General features: G+C 40.5%; 2 protein-coding genes across 2 annotated transcripts in view; one reads left to right on the top strand and one right to left on the bottom strand.

Annotated features, from left to right (window-relative positions):
• garre1 (granule associated Rac and RHOG effector 1) overlaps positions 1-3,710 on the bottom strand; it is a 56,380-nt gene extending 52,670 nt beyond the window's left edge. The window contains exon 1 of the mRNA XM_079497081.1: positions 3,589-3,710. The gene's annotated coding sequence lies outside the window, so the exon portion shown is untranslated. The remainder of the gene's footprint in view (positions 1-3,588) is intronic.
• A 3,800-nt stretch (positions 3,711-7,510) lies between these two features.
• Positions 7,511-23,053, top strand: gpib (glucose-6-phosphate isomerase b). Its single transcript, XM_079497085.1, has 20 exons — positions 7,511-7,697; positions 9,084-9,174; positions 9,452-9,520; positions 10,529-10,648; positions 11,368-11,451; positions 11,886-12,032; positions 12,502-12,573; positions 12,685-12,729; positions 12,892-12,945; positions 14,822-14,882; positions 15,423-15,466; positions 15,936-16,088; positions 16,614-16,743; positions 18,010-18,086; positions 18,455-18,583; positions 20,469-20,544; positions 20,654-20,720; positions 20,920-21,039; positions 21,167-21,206; positions 22,759-23,053. Exons 1-19 carry the CDS (start codon positions 7,579-7,581, stop codon positions 21,168-21,170), a joined length of 1,662 nt encoding a protein of 553 aa, XP_079353211.1. The 5' UTR covers positions 7,511-7,578; the 3' UTR covers positions 21,171-21,206; positions 22,759-23,053.
• Positions 23,054-23,146: the final 93 nt, after the last annotated feature.

Raw genomic sequence — 23,146 nt, 5'->3', positions numbered from 1 at the left:
TTAAGCTAGGCTTTGTGGTGAGTACATTTTCAGAGTGACAAGATACATAAACAGATCAGATCAGTCTAATTTTACAACACGTACCCCATCAGTCAACTTAGCTTTAATATCAGTGAAGTGGTGCCTAGAGAGAGTGGAAGTTATTTCCACACACAGAAGTTAACACTTCTAACACTTCCTTCCTGCAACAGCAACACCTGTTGTTATTGCCTTGACATCATCACAATATTCAGGAAGAGTTTTCCGACAATCTCAGACTCGAGACCAAACATTCTGCTAAATAAATCACATGGACTTTTCCGTTGTTACTCAATTCTTCAATGTTTTGATGATGACCATTTGAACTTTTAAAGAATATGACCATTAAAAAAATAAAATGTAATTTCAATTTTAAAGGTTACAATGGAATATAAAGTTAATTTATTCTCAAACTTTTCCCTAGCCTATTCTCTGGCCTAAAACAAAAATGTGTGAATTCATTGCATTTTTCATGACTTCAGAAGTACTGTTCAGAGTCAAGTTCATCTGAGAGAAGAGAACCAACAAGCCACTAACACACAAATTACAAACAAATTGAAGAAGTCAATTTCCAACAAAGAAAAGCTGCAATTGCAAAGCAAAGGAATGCCTGTCTGAGTTCATAGCCACTCATTGTGTTTGGTAGAATATAGTTAAAACAATTCCACTGACATTTAGAATGAATCCTCCTTTAGGATCTGGCTTTGGTTACTATCCCACCTCCCCCACCTCAAACCCACCCATGATCCACACATCAAAGATTTCATTGTGACATTCAACTACAAATTCAGCTAGAAACACTAGAAAGCTCCTTTGTATAAGGAAATATTATCATTCTGGTATATGGAGTAGAGTAGGAGCGAGTAGACAGATAGCCCTGGAACAGTGCTGTCAGTGCTGGGCTGCCCTGCAGGCTCAAACAGTCATCCTGTGACTTTAGGTCACACACATGCATCCGGATTCAAAGTAGATTAAACAAAAAGTGATACTTCTGGTCACATGTGATATGGTTAAACAATGACAAAAAAAGTGGCAAGGTGGTACTGATTCAAATTGCATGACAATCAGCCCAAAACCTACAAAAACAATATATTTAAAAAAAGGATTCTGCATGTCTCCTAAACCTGTATAAGATGTGAAACACAGGGGGAAAATCTCCATTGAAGCCAAAATGTCAAACACTGATCCAACCCTAGTAAGCAGCACCCATGGAGGCCTCATCCAGTGGCAGTGGCCAGTGGCTGGTCGGGTATTAGGCTGAATAAGCCCTCTCTCAGACAGAATGCGTCTAAACAAAGACAGGAATTCTGCAGAGCTAGGCATTTATTTCCATAATGACACAGATGTGACAGATGTCAACTCCTAGGCTTTGGCCTATAGGACTATAGAAAACACAGTGGCTGGCCAAACAGTTAACGTTGCCAATGAAATTGAGAGGATCGACCACTACACACATTTGTGTAAGAAATTATAGATGAGAAACTTTCACGCCCTTCATTAAAACTGGGAAAGCATTTGTGTCATTTTAGATGTTTGCGTTGGCTATTCAAAAATATCAGATAAACAGGCTTGCAACGTGTCACAAACATTTTTGAAAAACTTTGAATGTGTGAGAAGTTCTGAGAACTACTAATTGAGTTGTAGAATCGGGTCTCAGGTCTTAATGGGTAAAGATGACAAAGGGCCATGGTGGTACCACCTTGACACCCTATTCTTGCACATCTCGTGAATATTACGACAAGTCACCCAGACATTCTACAAAGACCACGCCCTATCAGCTGGAGAATGCAGTCAACATTCTGACTTTAAGCGATAGATTTCACAACTTAGTCAAAGGCTACACTCCTCAATCCTCTGCTAAATGCATGAACAGCAATCAACAGATCACAATTTGTGCTGTTAATATTCCCAAACTTCAGTGACCCAAACAGAAAATGCATTCCACATGACCTCAGAAGTAAGGCAGGGATCTTTCTCTTAGACTGTGGTGTTGTCCCCCCCCCCCCCCCCCCCCCCCCCCCCCAGAAGTGGGGTGGGTAATGTAATGTTAAATGCAGCTCATATTCAGTCAAACTCCTCTCAAATATCAGGTCTATTAAAATTGCACTACCGCCAAGACCTGTGACCTGTGCCACTACTAGTTTATAATAAGGCTGATAATATTCTGCTGCAACTATATATGCTAAACAAACAAGCAGTTTACAAGGTTTTGAAAGAAGTCGAATGTCAGTGCTTGCATGAGCTTATTTGTCTGTAATTGCATTAGGAGGCAACATCTCTCACTCACACACACACACACACACACACACACACACAGTAAGTAAGCTGTTATGTGCAGTGTTACCCAACATAACAGCTGTAATGATTTGAGGGTGTGATTCCCTCTTGAACCCAGCTGTGAAGCCTTGTTGGAGATAGATAAGAGATCAAACCAACTAAGATACTTAGATAAGAGATCAACCAACTAGCTGATCAGTTAGATTGAGATACTATTGAGACACTATTTTACAGATAATTAAATATAGCTGGTTAAAGAGAGTATTTTGTTAAGACGTTTAGATTAACATCTAAAAAAAACTAGGTAAATGGTCAGTTATAGCTGGTTGGATAACCACTATTTAGCAGGAAGCAGCCGCAGTTTGCCAGTTTCGCCGAAACTCCCAGAGATGACATGGCCGAAGTCATGGGAGCACTATGTCGCAAGCTATTAATACGGCCTTTTAACGCCCCAAACACAAAATTTTCGGCTGACAAGACCTCCGACTCGGTAGGTACCAGAGCAACAGCATTACAACAACATTAAACACACGAACATCAGTGACACACGTCAAAGCAACAGTAAACAGACCGGCTAGTTAAGCCGGTACATTGTTTGCGTTGCATTCCTCAGTTTGACACTCGCCGACTGGTTTGTTTCTATGTAACACTAGGTCGGTATATTCAGGCTAATAGCTATCATACTGCAGCACAACTGGTAACCCATCTAATTCTGTGACTCCAGGGGCCGTCGCTCATTATTATGAATATGACCAACTCATTCTAACAAGTAACAACGATGAGACTATGTATATGTCATAATAATAACACCATATCACTTTAACGTGCTGAAATAAAAAATATCGGATAAAATATTCCAAAAAGCTATTTAATGTGCATTGTAGCGAAATAATTATGATGAAATTGTCTACGTCTGGCTTTAATGGAAAGCCTCAGAAATACCATTAATTTACATGCAACTACCATAATAAAAGGCCCTCGGACTGTCGGACATCAACTAAACCAGCTACCGGACTGTCGGGGAGTCACATAACTCGATAGGCTGTCCATTTCGGCGTGACACGTAGCTAGCGGTAGCTTAGCTACCCTGCTAGCTCTCTGCGACACGATTCCCAGCGTTTGTGGAGAGAAAGCGCAAAGTAGCGTTAACTGGAAAGCACCGCCTTATAGCGACTGCAACGACAGTCAATGCAAACGGTAACTGGAAATGTTAAATAAATAAATACACAAAGACTCATTGAAAAAACACAATGCAAAAAATGTTGAGTAGTTAATCACCGCATCGCTTCTTACCAGCTCTAGGCATCCACCCTCCTTGACAGCGAATCCCCTGTCTGTGTGTGTGTCTGTGTGCGTCCAACCAGACGTTTCTCCTTCCGAACTGCAGGGGGCGCACTGACTAAGGTTTAGGTCAGTGTTGCCAGGTCTTTTGCGAGAGAAACAAGCAACTATGAAAACAAGCCCAAAAGAAGCGAGCCCTTCGATGTTTTTCCATACAAAAAATATTTTGTAGAAAATTTGAAAATGTGGCATTTTTTCTAAACATTTTTAACAACACAAATCTTGTATGGGACCGTGGGTCCCTACTCTCGCTGGCATTAAATATTATCAAATTGTTGTCCAGACGACCAGACCAGTCCAGACCATTACTTGGGGGTGCTTGACTTGAAAAAAATGTTTGAGAAACACTGGTTTAAACGAAGTAACATTAGGAAGCAAGCAAGTGCACTTTAGAAACATACTTTGATGAATTGAATACAAGCCAATAGCCATATTAGCCATAGTGTTTTATTGGGTTTAATCCTTTCATCTTTTGGTGTACCGTGTAGACATAGTCTAAAGTTACAATACAGTCAGATAGAACTGTATTTTCTGTGCTTTTTTTTGTTGCAAACTGTTTTTTATCAATCAATCGATGAATCAATCGATCAATCGATCAATCAATCAAACAAACAAACAAACAAACAAACAAACAAACAAACGAACAAAAACAAGCAAAGCAAAGCAACAAAAAGAAAAGCAAAATACCACAGCAACTTTACAGATATACAAGCCCAAAACCGCTTATAATAAGCGGACATGGCAACACTGGATTAGGTTGGCAGCAGAAGAGGGGCGCGTCTGGGTCTGGATCCTATAGGCCGGAGGGAACGGTCGCTGTGATTGGCTGGCTGGATTTCAGTTTGAGAATTACGTACGATTCATACTTCGTCGTACGACGGTGTAGCGCATCGAAAAGAGCCGATGTACAAGCTCCGCGATGCGTTGTGAGCTTGTACATCGGCTATTTTGATGCGCTACTAACTACACCGTTGCATGGCGAAGTGTATACAGAGATCCAAAATCTAAATCCAGTGCAAAAGTTGACAAGTTCACATAATTAAGCCATTGCTTTTGAAATTGTATAATAGGATTTTTCTTTTTTTTAAGAATTACTTTTGATGATATATATATATTTTTTTTAAATTATGCTTAGAAAACATTTGTAGAACGTTGTGTCAATAAGACATTTACATGTAACTGGTAAATCGTGGACTTTGTTGCCCTCTGGTGGTCCTTTTCTGTATTGAGCACGGAGGTGTAATACTGTTCATCAAACACTAGAGGACAAAACAAGACTACAATTTGACTAGACAACTCAGTAAAGGTCAAGTGGAATTGTGTGCAAAACTGTGCATCATATCAGACTCAAAGTACTTCTATCATAGAAACCATGCATGCACCTATCTGTTATCTGCTGCTATTTACCACACACACACACACACACACACACACACACACACACACACACACACACACCCAGACCAGATCCTTTATACTGTGTATATCATCCACATGCAGCATACGAAGCCTACATTTTTCACACTGTTCATATTGATGACGATAACTGAAACTGACATGTTTTTTCTGTTTCTTTCTTTCACCATCTCTTCCACCCTTTCTTGAAGCTGCAATGATGGAGCGACCAAGAATTTCAGCCACTTTTTTAACGCCTGTAAATCTGCAATCACGTCATCATCAACAACTTTATTTAAACTACCGGTAAGTACAGTTGAGGGGAAAGCCCTCATTTTGTTTGGCAAAAAGCAGTTGCAATTAAAGTAAATCAATGGTAAACACGCTCCACACGTCCCAAACTCTTCTCCCTTCTGGCCCCAAAACTGTGGAATGCACTCCCCGTTGCAGTCAGAACTGCGGCATCACTCCCAATCTTCCGCCGTAGTCTGAAGACCCACCTTTTCAGACTCCATCATGGCCCATAGCACTTATCCTACCCCCTTAGATAGCACTTTTTAGACTTAGATAGCATTTGAAACAGACTTATAGCATGTCATGTAGACAGCACAATAATTGCATTGTATATAGTCATAGCACATCATAGTAGCCTACATATGTATAGCATAGTATAGTATATATGTATAGTTAATATGTATAGTGTCATTATATAGATATGTTCTAGTTACGTTCTTAGCTTACGCATGTTTCTTGATAAATGCATTTTATATATGTGATGTATTCCCATACTTTTGTTCCTGCCTAATGTAAGTCGCTCTGGATTAAGAGCGTCTGCTAAATGCCTAAATTGTAAATTGTAAATTGTAAACAAGTAACAAAAAAAAACATCCAGATTTAAGTACATAAAACAAAAACAAATGATCCCACAATCATCAATAAAGGTCCCCACACACCGAGCGCGTTTTTCGGATTTCTAGCGGCTTTTCTTCATCGGTTTTCTGAAAAACGCGTCCAGTGTGCAACCACCTTAAGCGTGTCATTATATAGGTCTATATTGATCCATATATGATATTATAAACCCATTATTATGCATTATAAACAATGCATTGCACTATACCACATAACATATATGCCACAATCCATCAATAGACAATTAATACTCGTATAACTACATATACAAAACATTTATTCAAACTGATGTTGATGGCAATGATGACATAACATACCCATGTATGTTTCTATAAATATTTTGAGGACATAGCTGTTATGGTTAGTGTGATTGTCTGAGTTGTATGTGCTGTCATCCTTGCATTCTTTACTGTTTGGTGATGCCACCAAAATTGATTGGGGAATTATACTTCCTTGTACATTTCAATGGATATGTGACAACAAACCTCTCATAAGTTAAATCATGGCTATGTGATTTAATGTAATAATTATTCTATCATCTACTGTCAAAACAGGACATTATAGTGCATTCAGCTTTGCCATGGAAACAAAAACAAAAAATAAATATTTTGCCTTTGGCATTTAAATGACACTAACTAACCCTGCATGCAGCAACTGTCTGTCTGCAATGGTTTAAATTCCTCACAGTCAGATATACATGTGGCATTTAGGCTACAGCAGGTTTACAGTATGACACAGCACATCATGTCCTCAACCTTTTCGGCTTCAGTAGTATAGTACCCCATTTCCTTGATTTCTGAATCTGAATAATAGGCTATGTAAAAAATAAACAAAAGAAATGTCATAATAGCAGAAACAAAAATTGCTTTCTATTCAGTAAACAGTTGTGCTTGCTAGTTGTGTTTTTGATTTGGTATTAACACTTTACCAATCAGCAGTCACTAACACAAACATTAAATACCATTATTAATGGCAGACAAAACAAAAATTTCTGTTACAGAGTTTAATGTTTGTTTCGTCTGTCCCTTGGCAGCCTCCACTCCTCTTGCCTTGGCCTGTGGACAAAACACAATATGATGAATATAGTGATGATAATCCTAGATGATATCTGTACAGTGCAGTTGGTCGTGTTCATTTCCAGAAGTGTCTAATGAACGAAAACTTCAAACGACTTCCAAGGAATCACAGGATTTCATGCCTGTTGCTGAATCACAACAAATCAAGACGGCTTTTGAATAGTGGCGTGGAAAGATGAACACAAATAATGGCTTAATGATAGCAGTGGAAACATTTCAAGTACATGTCAACCTGGTGACACTATGGTAGGTAGGAGAGAGAGAGAGAGAGAGAGAGAGAGAGAGAGAGAGAAATCAAAGATTTGCACAAATTCTCAAGATTCTTCAAAAATAGCAGATCTACAAGCTCATATCACGGCACAAAGTGACAACCACTGCACACAAGCGTTACGGTTGCATCACAGTGTGGCATACATACTGTACATAAGCCCTGAACATAATGTCAATTGTAGGAGGGGCCAGTCCGACCCAAGTCTTCAAAAGTCTCTGGCTTCCACCTGCTCACTGCTCACTCAGCCAGCAACGTTAAGCAGGACGAACCACAGCCTCTTGACCAGACACCATGGGACTGACACACGACCCCATCTTCCACAAGCTCCAGGAATGGTACAGGGCCCATGCCCTGAACCTCAACATGAGGCACATGTTTGAGGCCGACCCAGAGAGGTTCCACAAGTTCAGGTATGCGTCTCAGATCAGCGCTCGCAAATGTTGCAAATTGAACTTGTTCCATTGTGCTCCATTGTGCTGAATGTGTTCATATTATTCTTAATGTCAACCATTTTCAGTGACAGTGGTGTTATATACTTCATCTTATATAATAATAATAATAATATACTTAATTTATTATAAAATCAATTAAAACCTTATTCATATGGCACAACAATCAAGTGACGAAAGTGCTGTATAAGCATCAACAGAACAGGCCTGTGCAATAACATAGTCACAGGACATGTAACAATGAAAACGTTATGAAACAAAATAGAAAACATCTGTAGACTCAAACAACATTAAAAACTAGAGAAAATAAATGAGTCTTGAGGAGTGATTTATTAGTCTCTAAAACCACCTTAATCCCTAATTTATGTTATTCTGATTACAAATGTTGAACACCTGCAAGAAGGCTTTATGAATCACTTCCACCAATTCCATATGGGATTCTTCCTACGACCAGCTTGATCTTAGAGGATCCCTGACAAGCACTCGGGTGGCGCAGTAATAAAGTCCCTACCCACCACCACAGAGGTTGTGGGTAGGATCCACCGTGGTGCATCCGGCTTTGTCGGACGTCTACACGAGCACAATTACAATCAGGGGAGGAAGCCGGGCAGGGAGGGTGATAATTGTCATTGCATGTACTCTTACGGGCTGGGGAGGCAACTGTCAGCAGGGAGTGTTGTGCGGGAGAAGCAGGATGAAGGCTCTATACGTCCTCCTGGTGGGGGGTCCTCACTGGCAGGTGAGCCAGTAGGATACAACAGCATGCAGTGACAACACAAACATTTGTGTGGGAGCCTAGTTGTTCAAGCACATGATCACTTGGCCATTTGTGTGTGATCACCCAATGCCAATCAATCAATCAATCAATCAATCAATCAATCAATCAATCTTAATATATTGTTTAATAATATAACAAAGAACGAGTCAATATGTGGTGCAAACCACTCCAACAACTGGCTTTGTTAGTACCCGTGTGTGTGTTTGTGTACCTGTCCCTCAAAAGAATGAGCATGGTTACTATGGTCACTGACATTACGTCAGACCACAGCTGATCAGGCTATATAAGACCTTGCACCACTCAGTTCACACGGGTGTGATTTTTTTAATATGAATAATAAAGGTAGTAACACAAACCCTGACTATCTCGGGTGAAACGTATGCACATCAAACAATAATGGTTTATAATGGTTGTCTGAACACCTGGTAGATCAAAAAGAGGTGGTACCACTGCACTAGAATATCTCTATTATCCCACAGTGTGTAGGCAAACTAGCCCCAAACTTCTTCCAGCCATTGTCTCGCTTTTACATGGTCTTAATCCAGTCTGAACATTGTGCATTTCAACAGCACAACACTGAAGTCTGATCATGGAGATATCCTCCTGGATTACTCTAAGAACCTCGTCACTGATGAAGTGATGAAGATGTTGATGGAGCTGGTAAATTCATGTCTGATCAAGCATGATTGATTGTACTTGAAATGTTTCCACTGCTATCATTAAGCCATTATTTGTGTTCATCTTTCCACACCACTATTCAAAAGCTGTCTTGATTTGTTGTGATTCAGCAACAGGCATGAAATCCTGTGATTCCTTGGAAGTCGTTTGAAGTTTTCGTTCATTAGACACTTCTGAAAATGAACACGACCAACTGCACTGTACAGATATCATCTAGGATTATCATCACTATATTCATCATATTGTGTTTTGTCCACAGGCCAAGGCTAGAGGAGTGGAGGCTGCCAGGGACAAGATGTTCCATGCAGAGAAGATCAACTTCACTGAGGTGTGCATTATACAGTAGATACATAGTTTGTATTAACATTGGTCTCTGACACTCTGTGTTAATACTTTTCTCAGACTCCATCCTGATTGGCTAAGATTGGCTTCCAAAGTTCGCAGGAGTGCTCAGTTTCAAACAAAATGCTGCAAATCATGAACACATCGTGTGATTTCCGTGAAATTGCGCACGCACATTCCCACTAGGTCGAGGAAGAAATGCCACGTGAACATTTTCAACTTAGCCTCATGGTGGCGCTATAACTGGCCGAAAAGTGTTTTTACCTCCAACTGCACGGATTTGTGGATAACTTTGTATGCCAACTCCCTAGAGGCCAAGGAAAAACCTTTGCCTGGAATTTTTCACATCTGCTCTTTATAGCGCCACCAGGAGGCCGACATATGTAAAGCACATTTTCTAATATTACTCCTTCAGATGTTATCCAAATTTCACGCAAATCAGTACACATGCTCTCCATAGTCATGTGATCAAGACGGGTTTGTTTGATTTCTCATAATCCACCTTCATTGCCTACGATTGGCTTCTAAACTTTTCAGGAGTAGCCCGCTTTGTACCCGTTTTGTACAAATCGCCACAACTACTCAACGCAGCGTCTGATTGCGGTGAAACTGTGCATGCATATTCCCACTAGGCTGAGGAAGAAATGCCACTTGACAGTTTTCAAATCAGCCTCATGGTGGCACTACAACAGGCCAAGCTGTGTCACACACACACACACACACACACACACACACACACACACACACACACACACACACACACACACACACACACACACACACACACACACACACACACACACACACACAAAACATGTTTATATTACTCCTAAACATTTTGCCAAACATCACACATTCCTCCTATCCTCCTGGTGGAGACCTGTGCCCAGAAGGGCACTTTTTCTAGTTAGTACCATGTTTTTGTTCTTGCTTACTGTAAATCGCTCTGGATTAAGAGCATCTGCTAAATGCCTACATTGTAAATTGTGTGTAGGACCGTGCTGTTCTCCACGTGGCTCTGAGGAACCGCTCCAACACCCCCATCATGCTCCATGGCAAGGATGTCATGCCAGAAGTCAACAAGGTTCTGGAGAAGATGAAGGGATTCGTCCACGTGAGTGAAACCTGAGCCAAGTACCATTTTTACAAGTGTTTTCTTTCTTTTGTTCCCCTCTTTTTTATAACTTTGTTTTTCACATAGTAGAGTGATCGATTTGGCCATTGACAAATATTTGTGTCCTCATGTTTTAAATGGTGTCCTCACACACATTCCAAAGGACCACAAATTGAATACACTCTTGAGCTTTGTTTTGATTAACTGAAATTTCTCAAATAACCTCAATCAACATGATACGTGTGTCACGCACATAGTGATGAGTTGTTTGTCATATTAAAAAAAGAAAATGCAATCCTATAATGACCTTACTGTGGTTTTATCATATTTCTGCTATATGCTTTATTCATTATGTAAATAAACAAACTGAACTAAGTAAACAAACTTTACTTATATATAGAACGCCTAGCGTCCCTCTTTTGGGAATTTTGCACATTCAGTGAAAATAGGCAAACAAACAAAATAGCAGATCTACAAGCTTTCAATGCATCACAATGCAAATCATTTGTGAGCTTGTTTGGGGCTACTATAAAATAAATAAATAGCCTACAATAGCTTGTGGTCTATCTTTGCTATTGACATACACCAAAGTATAACAGGGTTAATAGCGTGGTTATAGCCTAACATGGTTAAAGGAGCTCTCAGTGATTTTGTTGAATGCAGACTAGGAGGATGATGTTCAAGTGTGATGATCTGAGACATTTGTTGTGTTAATACAGAGAGTTCGTCATGGTGAGTGGTTGGGCTTCACCGGAAAGAAAATCACTGATGTCGTCAACATTGGCATCGGAGGATCTGACCTTGTGAGTGGCTGAAATGGTGCACATGTGGTATAATGGAGTCATTACTTGTTTTATGACATCATTCACACTCATTCAGGTCAGGAACTTAGTTCTGACTGTATGGTCAATGCAAAATATTCATTCTAATAATATCGTAACATACTTTACTTTATTTGTTTATTTAGACGGGATACCGCATATTAATGAACAATACAAAATGTATCATGTCATGTCATGTCATGTCAAAAATAAAACTTAAAACAAGCACAATAGAGTACATTGCATTACACAAGGAAAACAGCACAGAGATACAAAAACAGAGGTACAAAACATACAGTACAAAATGTGCAAAGTTGATCTATTTAAGGCTAAGACTAAAACACTTGCTTACACTTACTTGACAGCACAAACAAATTGCAGCGTAACATCACGTAACTGTTTAATTGAATGTTTAGGGCCCCCTGATGGTGACTGAAGCCCTGAAACCATACTCACACGACGGACCCCACGTTTGGTTCGTGTCCAACATTGACGGAACACATGTTACCAAGACCCTGAAGAAGCTCAACTGGGAGACCACCCTCTTCATCGTCGCATCAAAGGTGCTTCATTTGCATACATTTGCCTACTTAAGATGGAATTTCGATTCCTCGGCTGGCTCATACCAAAGACCTGTTTACACTCAGCATCAAGGGTTGGATTGGGGATAAGTCCCTGTGACATATCAACTAGCGTCATGTTCAGGGGGTGTACTTGTACATTATGTCCAGGGGATGTTGGCCTCCTTGTACATCAAGCCGCCTCACGCTACAGAAACAGGAGATGGTTTACGTTAGATTCTCCTTGACCTAGCAAGGTTTGCTTGGTGTAATTGAAGTTTCCATGCAGACATGCACATGGTTGTTCTGCAGGACTGTGATCTGTGTCCTGCTCTTCCAAGTCTCATTAGCACACAGGCTGGAGTCAAAGCATGGTTGTTTTACATGCATAATGTGTTAATGTTGCAGCCAAAGCCTAGGTTAAAATTGATGCTTTGTGGTTATATTAGGTAACTTTGTATTTCTTCTGCAGACATTCACGACCCAAGAGACCATTACCAATGCTGAGTCTGCAAAGGCATGGTTCCTTGAGCATGCCAAAGACGTGAGTTCTGAGTGGTCCCAGAATGCAGCAGTGCATTCTCTGCACATAAACATTTGGTAGATATATATCTATATACTCTGTTCTAAATATCTCTTCCTTGTGCCTAAACAGGAAAAAGCTGTTGCTAAGCACTTCGTGGCACTCTCCACCAACGCAGTAAGTTCAAGTATAATTCATGCACAAGGCACTGTTACCAAGGAAAGTCAATCTGCATTTCAAAACATTCTAATCATTGACCATAGTCATACAGCATGAAGTAAGATCAAAATGTGAATATGGTTAAGTTACCATCATCTTTCTCTCTGTTTCTTCCCCCAGCCCAAAGTAAAGGACTTCGGCATTGACACAGAGAACATGTTCGAGTTCTGGGACGTGAGTGTACTTAGGAAGCTTTGAAGCGAAACACACTTGCAGCTATAGCTCCCGTATGATGCAGCGCTTAGATAGGAACTATAAATAGGCTAGACTTTTGACCTGTGAAGCAGTCGGATAGGCACTCTGGCCAGCAGCTGCCTGGTAATCAGAAGCCTCGTTCTGCAGCACAGCTCTGAGGAGTGTTATTATTGGTCGCGACCTTCTCTTCCGCAGAGGTTACAGTAAAGGCTGTGGTCGCATAAAAGGTCAGGTAGCTACATATAGTTCATTGAAACACTTCAGCTCAGAATGACCATTAACCATTTATTGCAAAGCTATTGCATTTAGTATGGCGGTGTGGCTCTGCTCATGTGAGCATATCATCTGATATCATATCACAATTGATATTTCAGATTATCTGTGTACCGAGACACAGCTCTGATATCAACAACAAACCCCAGAGCATAACAAAAAGACATTACATCAACAACATAACTTTCAATGCATCCATATAGCATGAGGGGAGTTGACATGGAAAGAAACAGCTGATTTAAAGGAACAGAATTAATTGCTGATAGAGAATGAAGGGGGGATTATATATTAAGAAGAAATGAAAAATCCGCACACCAATTAAGGCTCCCAAAAGATCTTTTGGGAGCCTTAATTGTGCGGATTTTTCATTTCTTCTTTATGACTTTATTTTGATCCAGCACCCAGCCTATAGGTATAGATGTGCGTGTCCTTTTTGACTGTTTGTTCAGCCTCCTCTACTACGGGATTATATATTAAACCTTCTGCCTTCTGTGTCTCAATGAACTATCTCTGCGCTGGATTTACATTGTTGGTATTTGACGCGCTAATATGCCCTTTATAATATGACAGGGAAACCTGCCCCTCACAGAAGTTTTGCTGCCGGTTACAAGTACAGTATATGTTACAGGTGATATTCTCGTGTTAGAATGTCACCTGTGTAACATGTGTTCATTGTGTTGAATGATCATGTAGTGCCATCTTTAGCGTGTACGTTTCCTTGTCCCATGACCAAGAGCGAGAAACATACCGTGATATTTAACCACATGAAACCCTCTGCAAAAATATGCAAACATTCTCGTATCAGGCTAATCAGAGAGGATGGCCATGGAGTTCAAGTCAGCTCTGCTCTGGGTCTCACAGCATACGCAAGCTGAAAAATACTCACACACATTTTACACAAAAATTGCTAAGTATTATGCGAAGGATGATAGCTGCTTTTTCGGCCGTTAATGCACTTGCACGATCTACAAAACTCCATGACACTGTTATTGCATTTCAACCGGAAGTACTGTGATGCAGTTCTAGTTTATTAAATTTAGAGTAGCCAATTCATTATTTTCACGTATTTTAGCCCCTCCAATGCATGGCTTTTGAAGATTATGTCCTATGGCAGCTAAATCGATGGGATTTTTGTTTGTTTAGACTGAGCACTTATGATATAAATTGTTTGCCAGCCAAGTCTATGGACTTTAATGTTTGTTTAGGGTACTAAATGATGACGTAAGACATCATGTGGCCAATATAAATACAATGCGTGCCTCTCACTTCACACAAGTGTGATTCTTTTCTCCCTACTAAGTCGTTATGCCAATTAATTCCTCCCACTGCTTGCCACTGCTGTTGTAACCTATTCTGGCTCACCTGCCAGTGGGGAGCCCCCCAAACAGGACGTAATGCCTCTGTCCTCCTGTTCAGCGTTCTGTAAGAAAGAGCAGATCTACAAGATCACAGCGCGTCACGTTGCAATGCATTGTGAGCTTATAGATCAGCTATTTTTGTATAAATAGACTCCTGAGGTGCTCTTTTAAAAAAACTAAAATGTGTTGATACAGAGAGTCATTCAGCATACCTTCTCTTCCAGTGGGTCGGTGGTCGTTTCTCCCTGTGGTCCGCAATTGGAATGTCCATTGCGCTGCACATTGGTATGTATGAAAGATAATTTCAGAACTCGTTTACAATTTGCTTTCATTACCAGAGGATGTACATTTTGTATACGGGCAGACCTCTTCTTCTCTCCATTTTTAAGCACTAGAGCGGTGCCCGTGTTGTGATGTCAGAACAGGCCAGATCCATATATGGACCATGGGCAGATAGTAGACACAGCAGCTGTAAGGCAGTAGTTTGAGGCATATTTCTACCATAAAAGAGTAGTTCACCCAAATAAAGCTTATTTTCTATCAATTACACACCCCACGAAGCCTTGAATTCATGGAGATTCTTTTTGTTTTTGTCACATTCCTCTTTGAGTCTCCTACCGGACACTCTGCCGGTTCATGGGGTGTGTAATTGATAGAAAATAACATCATTTTTGGCGTAATCAGTCAGTGAATCGGTCAATAAATCTAACTATGAACTATGACTGTATAATTCAATCTGAACATTCACATCCAGCTGTTCTGTGACATCTATACTGTAGCTGTTCTGTGACATGGATAGTTCTCTGATATGCCTTTCCTTGCCAGGCTGGGAGAACTTTGAGCATCTTCTGGAGGGTGCTCATTATATGGTAGGTACACCAGAATCAGATGAAGAAACTTTGCATTTCTTGTTTAAAGCTGCACTATGTAACTTTCCTTTCCCCCGGATCTTAAACCGTTTTCCTACGTTAGTGCTGACATTTTTGAGTTGATAGAGCCTTTTCTGCTTGCTCAGGGGATAAATTGAATCTTGTCAAAATTGGACTTTGTCATGATCTAAATGTCTCAATAGAAGAGCAGGCAGACAAAATACAACCTCCCCAATTGTATAAGTTACGTATATTGTATTAATGTATTCTACCATACAAATTGGACAAAATTACATTTTATTCATTAAGAAAAAAGGTTATAGGCCTATAGTGCTGCTTTAATTATACGTGTCTATTATACTGGATTTGCACATCCCAGTTCCCACTGTTGTAGCACAATTATAAAACCACAGCGGAGAGCAGTAGAGGCGAGCCTGTGTGAATATGTTGACCTTCCACTCCTCTGTAGGACAAGCACTTCTGCACAGCCCCTCTGGAGCAGAACGCCCCTGTTCTGCTGGCCATGCTCGGTATTTGGTACATCAACTTCTTCCATGCAGAGACCCACGCCATGCTTCCCTATGACCAGTACATGCACCGCTTCCCTGCTTACTTCCAGCAGGTCTGTCCTCCAGTGCTATACACGTCACACAAACACCTCAGTGAAAAGCCACAAACACAGCCAAAGTCAAACCACATGTTTAAAAGTCTCTTTTACCAAAACACAGAAAATCTATAGCAAATCTTTGTTTAAAGAATTACAGAAGAACATACACAGAACAATTAATGCAGTGGTTCACAACCTTTTCATTTTCAAACACCCCCCAGTTTGATATGCCTGGCTTAGAACATTTCCCATTTGGTAACATTTTTTTTTAAAAGTCCCCATTTAGCCTACACTGTTACATTTATTTAAATGGACCCTTACGGGGTGAATTTGGTTCCATTTGTAAACTTTGTTCCATTTGTACACTCTGTGTTACAGATCAATAAGAGTCCCTATTTGAGACCCATAAGGGTCCCCGGACCCGACATTCAGAAACAGCAGATTAATGTATACAATACCATTGCATACATTGTCTTGCTTTGCATCAGTGCAGCAGCAAATCTACTGCAGACAAAGACATTCTTAATAATTTTTATGCAGGGTGATATGGAGTCCAATGGAAAGTCCGTCACTAAAGATGGTACCCGTGTGAACTACCACACCGGACCCATTGTCTGGGGGGAGCCAGGAACCAACGGGCAGCATGCATTCTACCAGCTCATCCACCAAGGTACGGTCTGCCAGGGCAGAGTTCATTTTCAACCACTTAAACCCCTACTGTATTCTTTGTTGGGATCACCACCATATCGTGGTAGAGTGGTTTGCACGTCTCCATGACCCGTAGAGCTATGTCGGCAGGAGTATGGTACTCCTGGCAGGCCAGGTTCACCCATGCTGAACGGGTCGAGACTAGACAAAGAGTGGACCACTGGCCCTCCAGGGTGAGGGTTGAGCTGAGGGATGATAACCCGCTCACGGAAAAAATACAGCATTACCGAAACCAGAAGCAGAGGTAACAGTTATATTCTTTGTTGACCAGGGGGTTTCCCAGGGGTCAATACTACACCAAATCTCATGACGTGACACAGTGATGGGATGGGATTTTTGCTTTTCTGCCTTTATTGATACATATAAGTGAAGAATGACAGGAAAGAGGGAGAGAGAGACAGGGGGAGGCATGCAGCAAAGGTTTTCATGAACAGGACTCAAACACGCAATGCGCTGTCAGATCCAGAACCTGTATGTGGCATGCGCCTGGACCACTAGGCCAGCGGGCCTAGTTGACATGGATTGACATCAAAAGTATGTATTTTTTAGGTCACTACTCTAAATCTAAACAAATGTATTTGTACCGTGATTTTGTTAGTCTGTGAAGAATTCACTCATGTTGACTTTTACTGTATACATTCTGATGTAACATTGCATTACTAATAATCAATAACCATGTAATGCTAACAGGAATTAAAAATAAACTGGTTGGTTCATATTTGATTCGGACTGTGAATGCACTGAATGTGCCATTCACTGACTGACAAACTGCAACCCACCAGTGTGCAACCCACCAGTGTTGTTTTTGTCGACTAAAACTAAGATGAAAAATGTTCGTCGACTACCTTTTTTCACTGACGAAAACTAAATGGAAACTAAATGAAAACTAAGCTATTAAGACTAAAACTAAGCTAAATGTATTGACAATTTCGTCAACAGATAGAAACTAGACTAAAATGTTAGGAAGGGACTAGTGGACAAGTGTAAAATGAGCCATTATGACGGCATCAAGGCCGCCAAAATACATTTTAGTCAACGAAATGAACTGCAGATTTAGTTGACTAAAATCTTGTGACATTTAGTCAACTAAAAACTAGACTAACACAGACTAACACTAACTAAACTAGACTAAACATTCCAGGTGACTAAGATATGACTAAAACTAAATGAAGTTTCATTCCAAAGACTATGACTAAACAACACTGCAACCCACCTGTATCACCCACAGGAACACGCATGGTCCCTTGCGACTTCCTGATCCCCGCCCAGTCACAGCACCCCATCAGAGACAGCCTGCACCATAAGGTAACTAAGTACTGGAAAGTAACTAAGTACATTTACTCAAGTGCCGTAATTTAGTACATTTTTGAGGTATGTTTTACTTCACTCGAGTATTTCCAAATGTCTATACTTTTACTTCTACCCCACAGTCCCACTACATTTCAGTGGCAAATATTGTACTTAATACTCCTCTACAATTATTTGAAAACTTTAGTTACTAGTTGGTTACCAGATTTTGACTAATATTACAAAAACATTACATTAACCACTTCAGCCACCATACTTTGGCTATTTGTAAATAGCCGATCTACTGTACAAGCCCACAACATTTGGGTGTCTTCGCCATGAAGATGTTTGACAACCACTGGACTGGGCTTGTGTTGTGCTTGTAGATCCTGCTGGCCAACTTCCTGGCCCAGACAGAGGCTCTGATGAAGGGAAAGACCACAGAGGAAGCCAGGAAGGAGCTGGAGGCCAGCGGCGCCAGCGAAGAGGACCTGGAGAAGATCCTGCCACACAAAGTGAGTTACGTCAAGACTCATGTAATATCCAAGGGCTTTAACACATGAAGACCTGAGGCCCATTCTACAAATAATGAAAAACCTATGTTGCGATATATTGTTACCGTTGGTCAGAGACATTCATTTTCAATTCAATTCAAACATTATTAGTGGACTCAGATCCATATACAAGGTACAACAACATAAAAGAAACACGACAGGCAATATAAGATCATTAAAAACATGTAAAATAAATAGTACATAACTTAACCCACAGGCAGAACATACAGGGATTTTAACCAGTGCACCCTTAGTCTGGAACTCTGGATGTATAAGCGTGAACAGCTCATAGTGGGATTTGAGAGCGCCACAATTATACTGTTTTCAGATACATTGCATGAACTTGAACAAGTCCTCACTCCAGTAGTGAAAAACATGTGACTAGCACTGCCCCCTCTGGGTTTTTAAGGAGTATTCTTATTGCATCATATGCAACTTGCAACCTTTGCATACTAGATTTCTCCATATTTTAACTTTTAGTATTTATTCACCACTTTTCAACATATCTTCATATAATTGGACCTCACTAATGATCATGAAAAAATTGCACAATTGATTTTGTCTGTGTCTCATATGAGGGCTGTGGGCAGTTCAGAAACGGTTCAGTCCACCAGTGACATCATCAATGGGGAATCTAAGCTAATATAAACTGCAGGCTTTCTATTCCTGAAAAGTAATGCGAAAAAAAGCAATGCGAACATCGTTCTAACGTTTAAAAATAATCTGCCTAACGATGATGTCACTGGTGGACGGGTTTCTGAACTGACCACAGACACAGACAGAGTAGAGAAAAATGGTGGTATTTTATCATGAACATTAGTGAGGACCTATTATAGGCATACTTGATCGTCCTAACCACAGTGACACAACAACAGTTTTGGACATACAGTATGAGGTTTCCACCTGACAGATCATATACAGCTAAAATCTAAAATTCCACAGATGATTTCCTGGTTTTAATGGGTTACAAATTAACAAAAGGTCAAAAGGTGGCTTTAACAAAGTATTAGTATAAAATACTGTATAAAGCAGAGAGGGAACAGACACATAAGCAGTGAAGTGAGAGACCAGATTATTTCAAAAGTCAACAGATGACTCTAGAAATGCTTTAAAAATGTGCTGCTAAATTAGCAACGACTGTTGCTAAATAAAATCAATGCTAAAGAGTTGTTTAGGCCTATATTTCTGTTATTTCCAATCAGTGTTGTCCTAGTATTTATTGATCTTTGTCTTTGATGACAGTGAATAGTTTGAATATCACTGGTGTATATGAGTGCACATATAATAACTTGAACTTGAGCGCAAACATTGAGAAGCCATTGAGAATCCAGTAGTACTAAAGGAGTGCTGCCCTCTAGTGTTCCAAACTTACACCCAAGTGGCATATTGTAAAGCAATGGTTCTCAAACCTTTTTGGCTCAGGTCACCCCTGTAAATAACCTCTTCCTTTTCATCCACACACAGCACCCCTGAATTACATTGTTACTTTAAACCTTTAAATATGTAAATATTTCCCCCCAAAGATACAGTATAACGTTTAACCACTTAAACCCCAGCATTCCTATTCTGGGGGGAGCATTCACTAAAAATAGCCGATCTACAAACTCACAACGCATCACATTGTTGTGACATGTTGTGAGCTTGTAGATCTGCTATTTTTGGTGAAGAGCCTAGTACTCTAGGCTGAGAAAGATCCGTAGTCAAATAGAGTGTCTGGTTAAACTGAAGTGAGTTTGATAAATTCCAAATATTCTGAGGCACACATGGACTTGGGTCACGGCACCCACTCTGAGAAACCCTGTTCTAAAGTGTGGATGAAACTGACTCTTGTCAAAATGTCTTCCAGGTATTCCAAGGCAACAGGCCAACCAACTCAATCATCTTCAAGAAACTGAACCCCTTCATGCTGGGGGCACTTATTGGTGAGAGCAAAACATGAGTGACAAGCTACCAGCAATAATGTAACTGCGCGTTAATTGATGGAACTATTGTTACAAACAAGGTATTAACAATGTTGTTCTTGATTTACAGCCATGTATGAGCACAAGATCTTTGTCCAGGGTGTTATGTGGGATATCAACAGTTTTGACCAGTGGGGGTAAGTAAAGGAGTCTTAAATGATTAACACTTGGGGGAAAAAGAGAAAACACTTGTAATAGGTTTTATGTAACAATCCTTGTACATCTCTTGAACTCACTGACATTTCCTCTCTCTCTCTCTCTCTCTCTCTCTCTCTCTCTCTCTCTCTCTCTCTCTCTCTCTCTCTCTCTCTCTCGCGATCTCATACTCTACAACAGAGTTCAGCTCGGCAAGCAGCTGGCCAATAAGATCGAGCCTGAACTCGCGAACAAGGACGATGTACACTCCCATGATTCCTCCACCAATGGACTTATCCATTTCATCAAGAAGTACTTCAAGTAAGCGTCCCGAACAATTTCCGCTGTCTTCCGTGGGCCATGGGTCATCAGAGAGGCTCATTTCTCTGAACTCATTCACAAAAGTCATAACATTCCAAAACTTCTTTTCCCCCCACTCCTCTATAAGATAAGATCACAACCATCAGAATGACTATAAGCCGAACAAGGTCAGTTAATAACATTTCCGAACGGACCCCTGCATACCGCAAACGCTCTTTAGACCATTTAACTCTGGTGGATACAGAAATGAATGATTAGAAAAGCTGTAAATGGATTGTTGTTGATCTTTCTTGCACAGTTCTCAAGTGGTCATGTGGTGTTCCATTTTGGGCTCTGTCATCAGAAAATACAAAATAGATTTTAATACATGCTGAATTTCTGTATCCCCAGATGATTGTAGTCCCACCGCCACCTTAATAAACTGCATCTCTAACATAAATAAATACATGGATGTCAGAAAACATCCCCCTGTTAAAGAAAAAACAGACATTATAGTCATTGGGACATGCAGAGCCCCCGGGGAGAGAAATTGTCTACAACCCTTTGCATTCGACACCAAGCACCAGGTCAAAAACCTTGGCGCCATTTTTTATTCAGATCTAAATCTGAAGGGCCACACCAAAAATTACAAAAATATATCTTCTTATCATTTAAGAAATATCAGCAGAGTTCGACCATTTCTCTCTCAGGGTGACACAGTAAAGCTAAAGCATGTTTTTAATATGGTTCCGGTAATGCTCTGCTGTCTGGTCTGCCAAGAAAAAGTTCTATTGGTCGGTTACAACGTGTCCAGAACCGAACGCAGCAGCACGCGTGGTGACTAAGACCAGACAGAGAGCACACATTACCAGAGTTTGACTATTTCTCGCTCAGGCTGACACGTTAAAGCTAATGCATGGTTTTATTACTAGCAGGCTGGATTACTGTAATGCTCTCTTGTTTGGTCTAGCAATTGGTCGATTACAACTTGTCCAGAATGTAGCAACACGTGTGCTGACAAAGACCAGGCGGAGAGCACACATTACGCCTATTTTATAGGCGTATTGTGTAATATTAGTTTTATTTATTTTATTAGTTATCAAATAACTAAAATCACTAAATCACCCACCTATTCATCTGCGATGCGTATGTGTCCGGCAGGACCCTTAGATCCTCTGAAACTGGTCTCTTAATTTTTCCGGAGGCTCCAACAGAAAGGCGTGGAGAAGCAGCTAGAACAGCCTGCCAGAGGATCTACGGGTATCTGAATCTGTGGAAATCATAAGAACAAACCTTTTTAGTACTGCATTTAACTAGGCTTCTGCATAATAATAACTGCTTTTAATAACATTTAATTTTTTATTCTCCTTTTCTTAAACACATTTAGTTGCAACTGCTGTATGAAATGTGTATGAATAAGGGTTGGTTGGTTGGTTGGTTGGTTGGTTGGTTGTTTGGTTGGTTTGTCGGTCGGTCGGTCGGTCGGTCGATCGATTGATTGAGTGAGTGAGTGAGTGATGGAGGTGATCTGTTTTGCTGACTGGATGAAGAGAGTCTTGCAGAAGCAGCCAGTCACTTCCATGTCATCAAGCAGTGGCACTTTATGTTTACTGTCATGCAGTATATCATGACTAGCTATGGTGCCAACTTTTCTACGTTAGTTTACAGTGAAGGGCAAAGGCTACTCTATTCAATTCCGCATTGTGGGAGTGGTGTTCAAATCTTTCTCTGTCCCTCTAGTGTTCACGACCACCACGAGCACCACGAAAAGCATGAGAAGAAGATTGAACCTGAACTTGTGCACAAACCCAAGGAAGAAGTGCACAAGGCAGCGGTGCACAAGGAAGCAGTGCACAAGGAAGCAGTGCACAAGGAAGAGGTGCACAAGGAAGCAGTGCAGAAGAAAGTGATCCACAAGGAAGAGGTTCAAAAAGTAAAGGAGCACAAGTAGAAGCACGCTGAGGGACATAAGCACTAGACTGAAACGGATAGATTCAATTTAGCTTTTTGAAATAAACATCTTCACACAAAAAAACTGTTCTCACTTCTCTCTGTGTTTTCTGATTAATGCTATGATGTTAAAGCAGGACAATGTAACCTCTTCTACCCCGGATTTGAACCTGGTTTC

Source organism: Electrona antarctica (assembly GCF_951216825.1).
Source record: "Electrona antarctica genome assembly, chromosome: 3".
Classification (NCBI taxonomy): Eukaryota; Metazoa; Chordata; class Actinopteri; order Myctophiformes; family Myctophidae; genus Electrona; species Electrona antarctica.
This window is presented reverse-complemented; position numbering and strand designations above follow the sequence as displayed.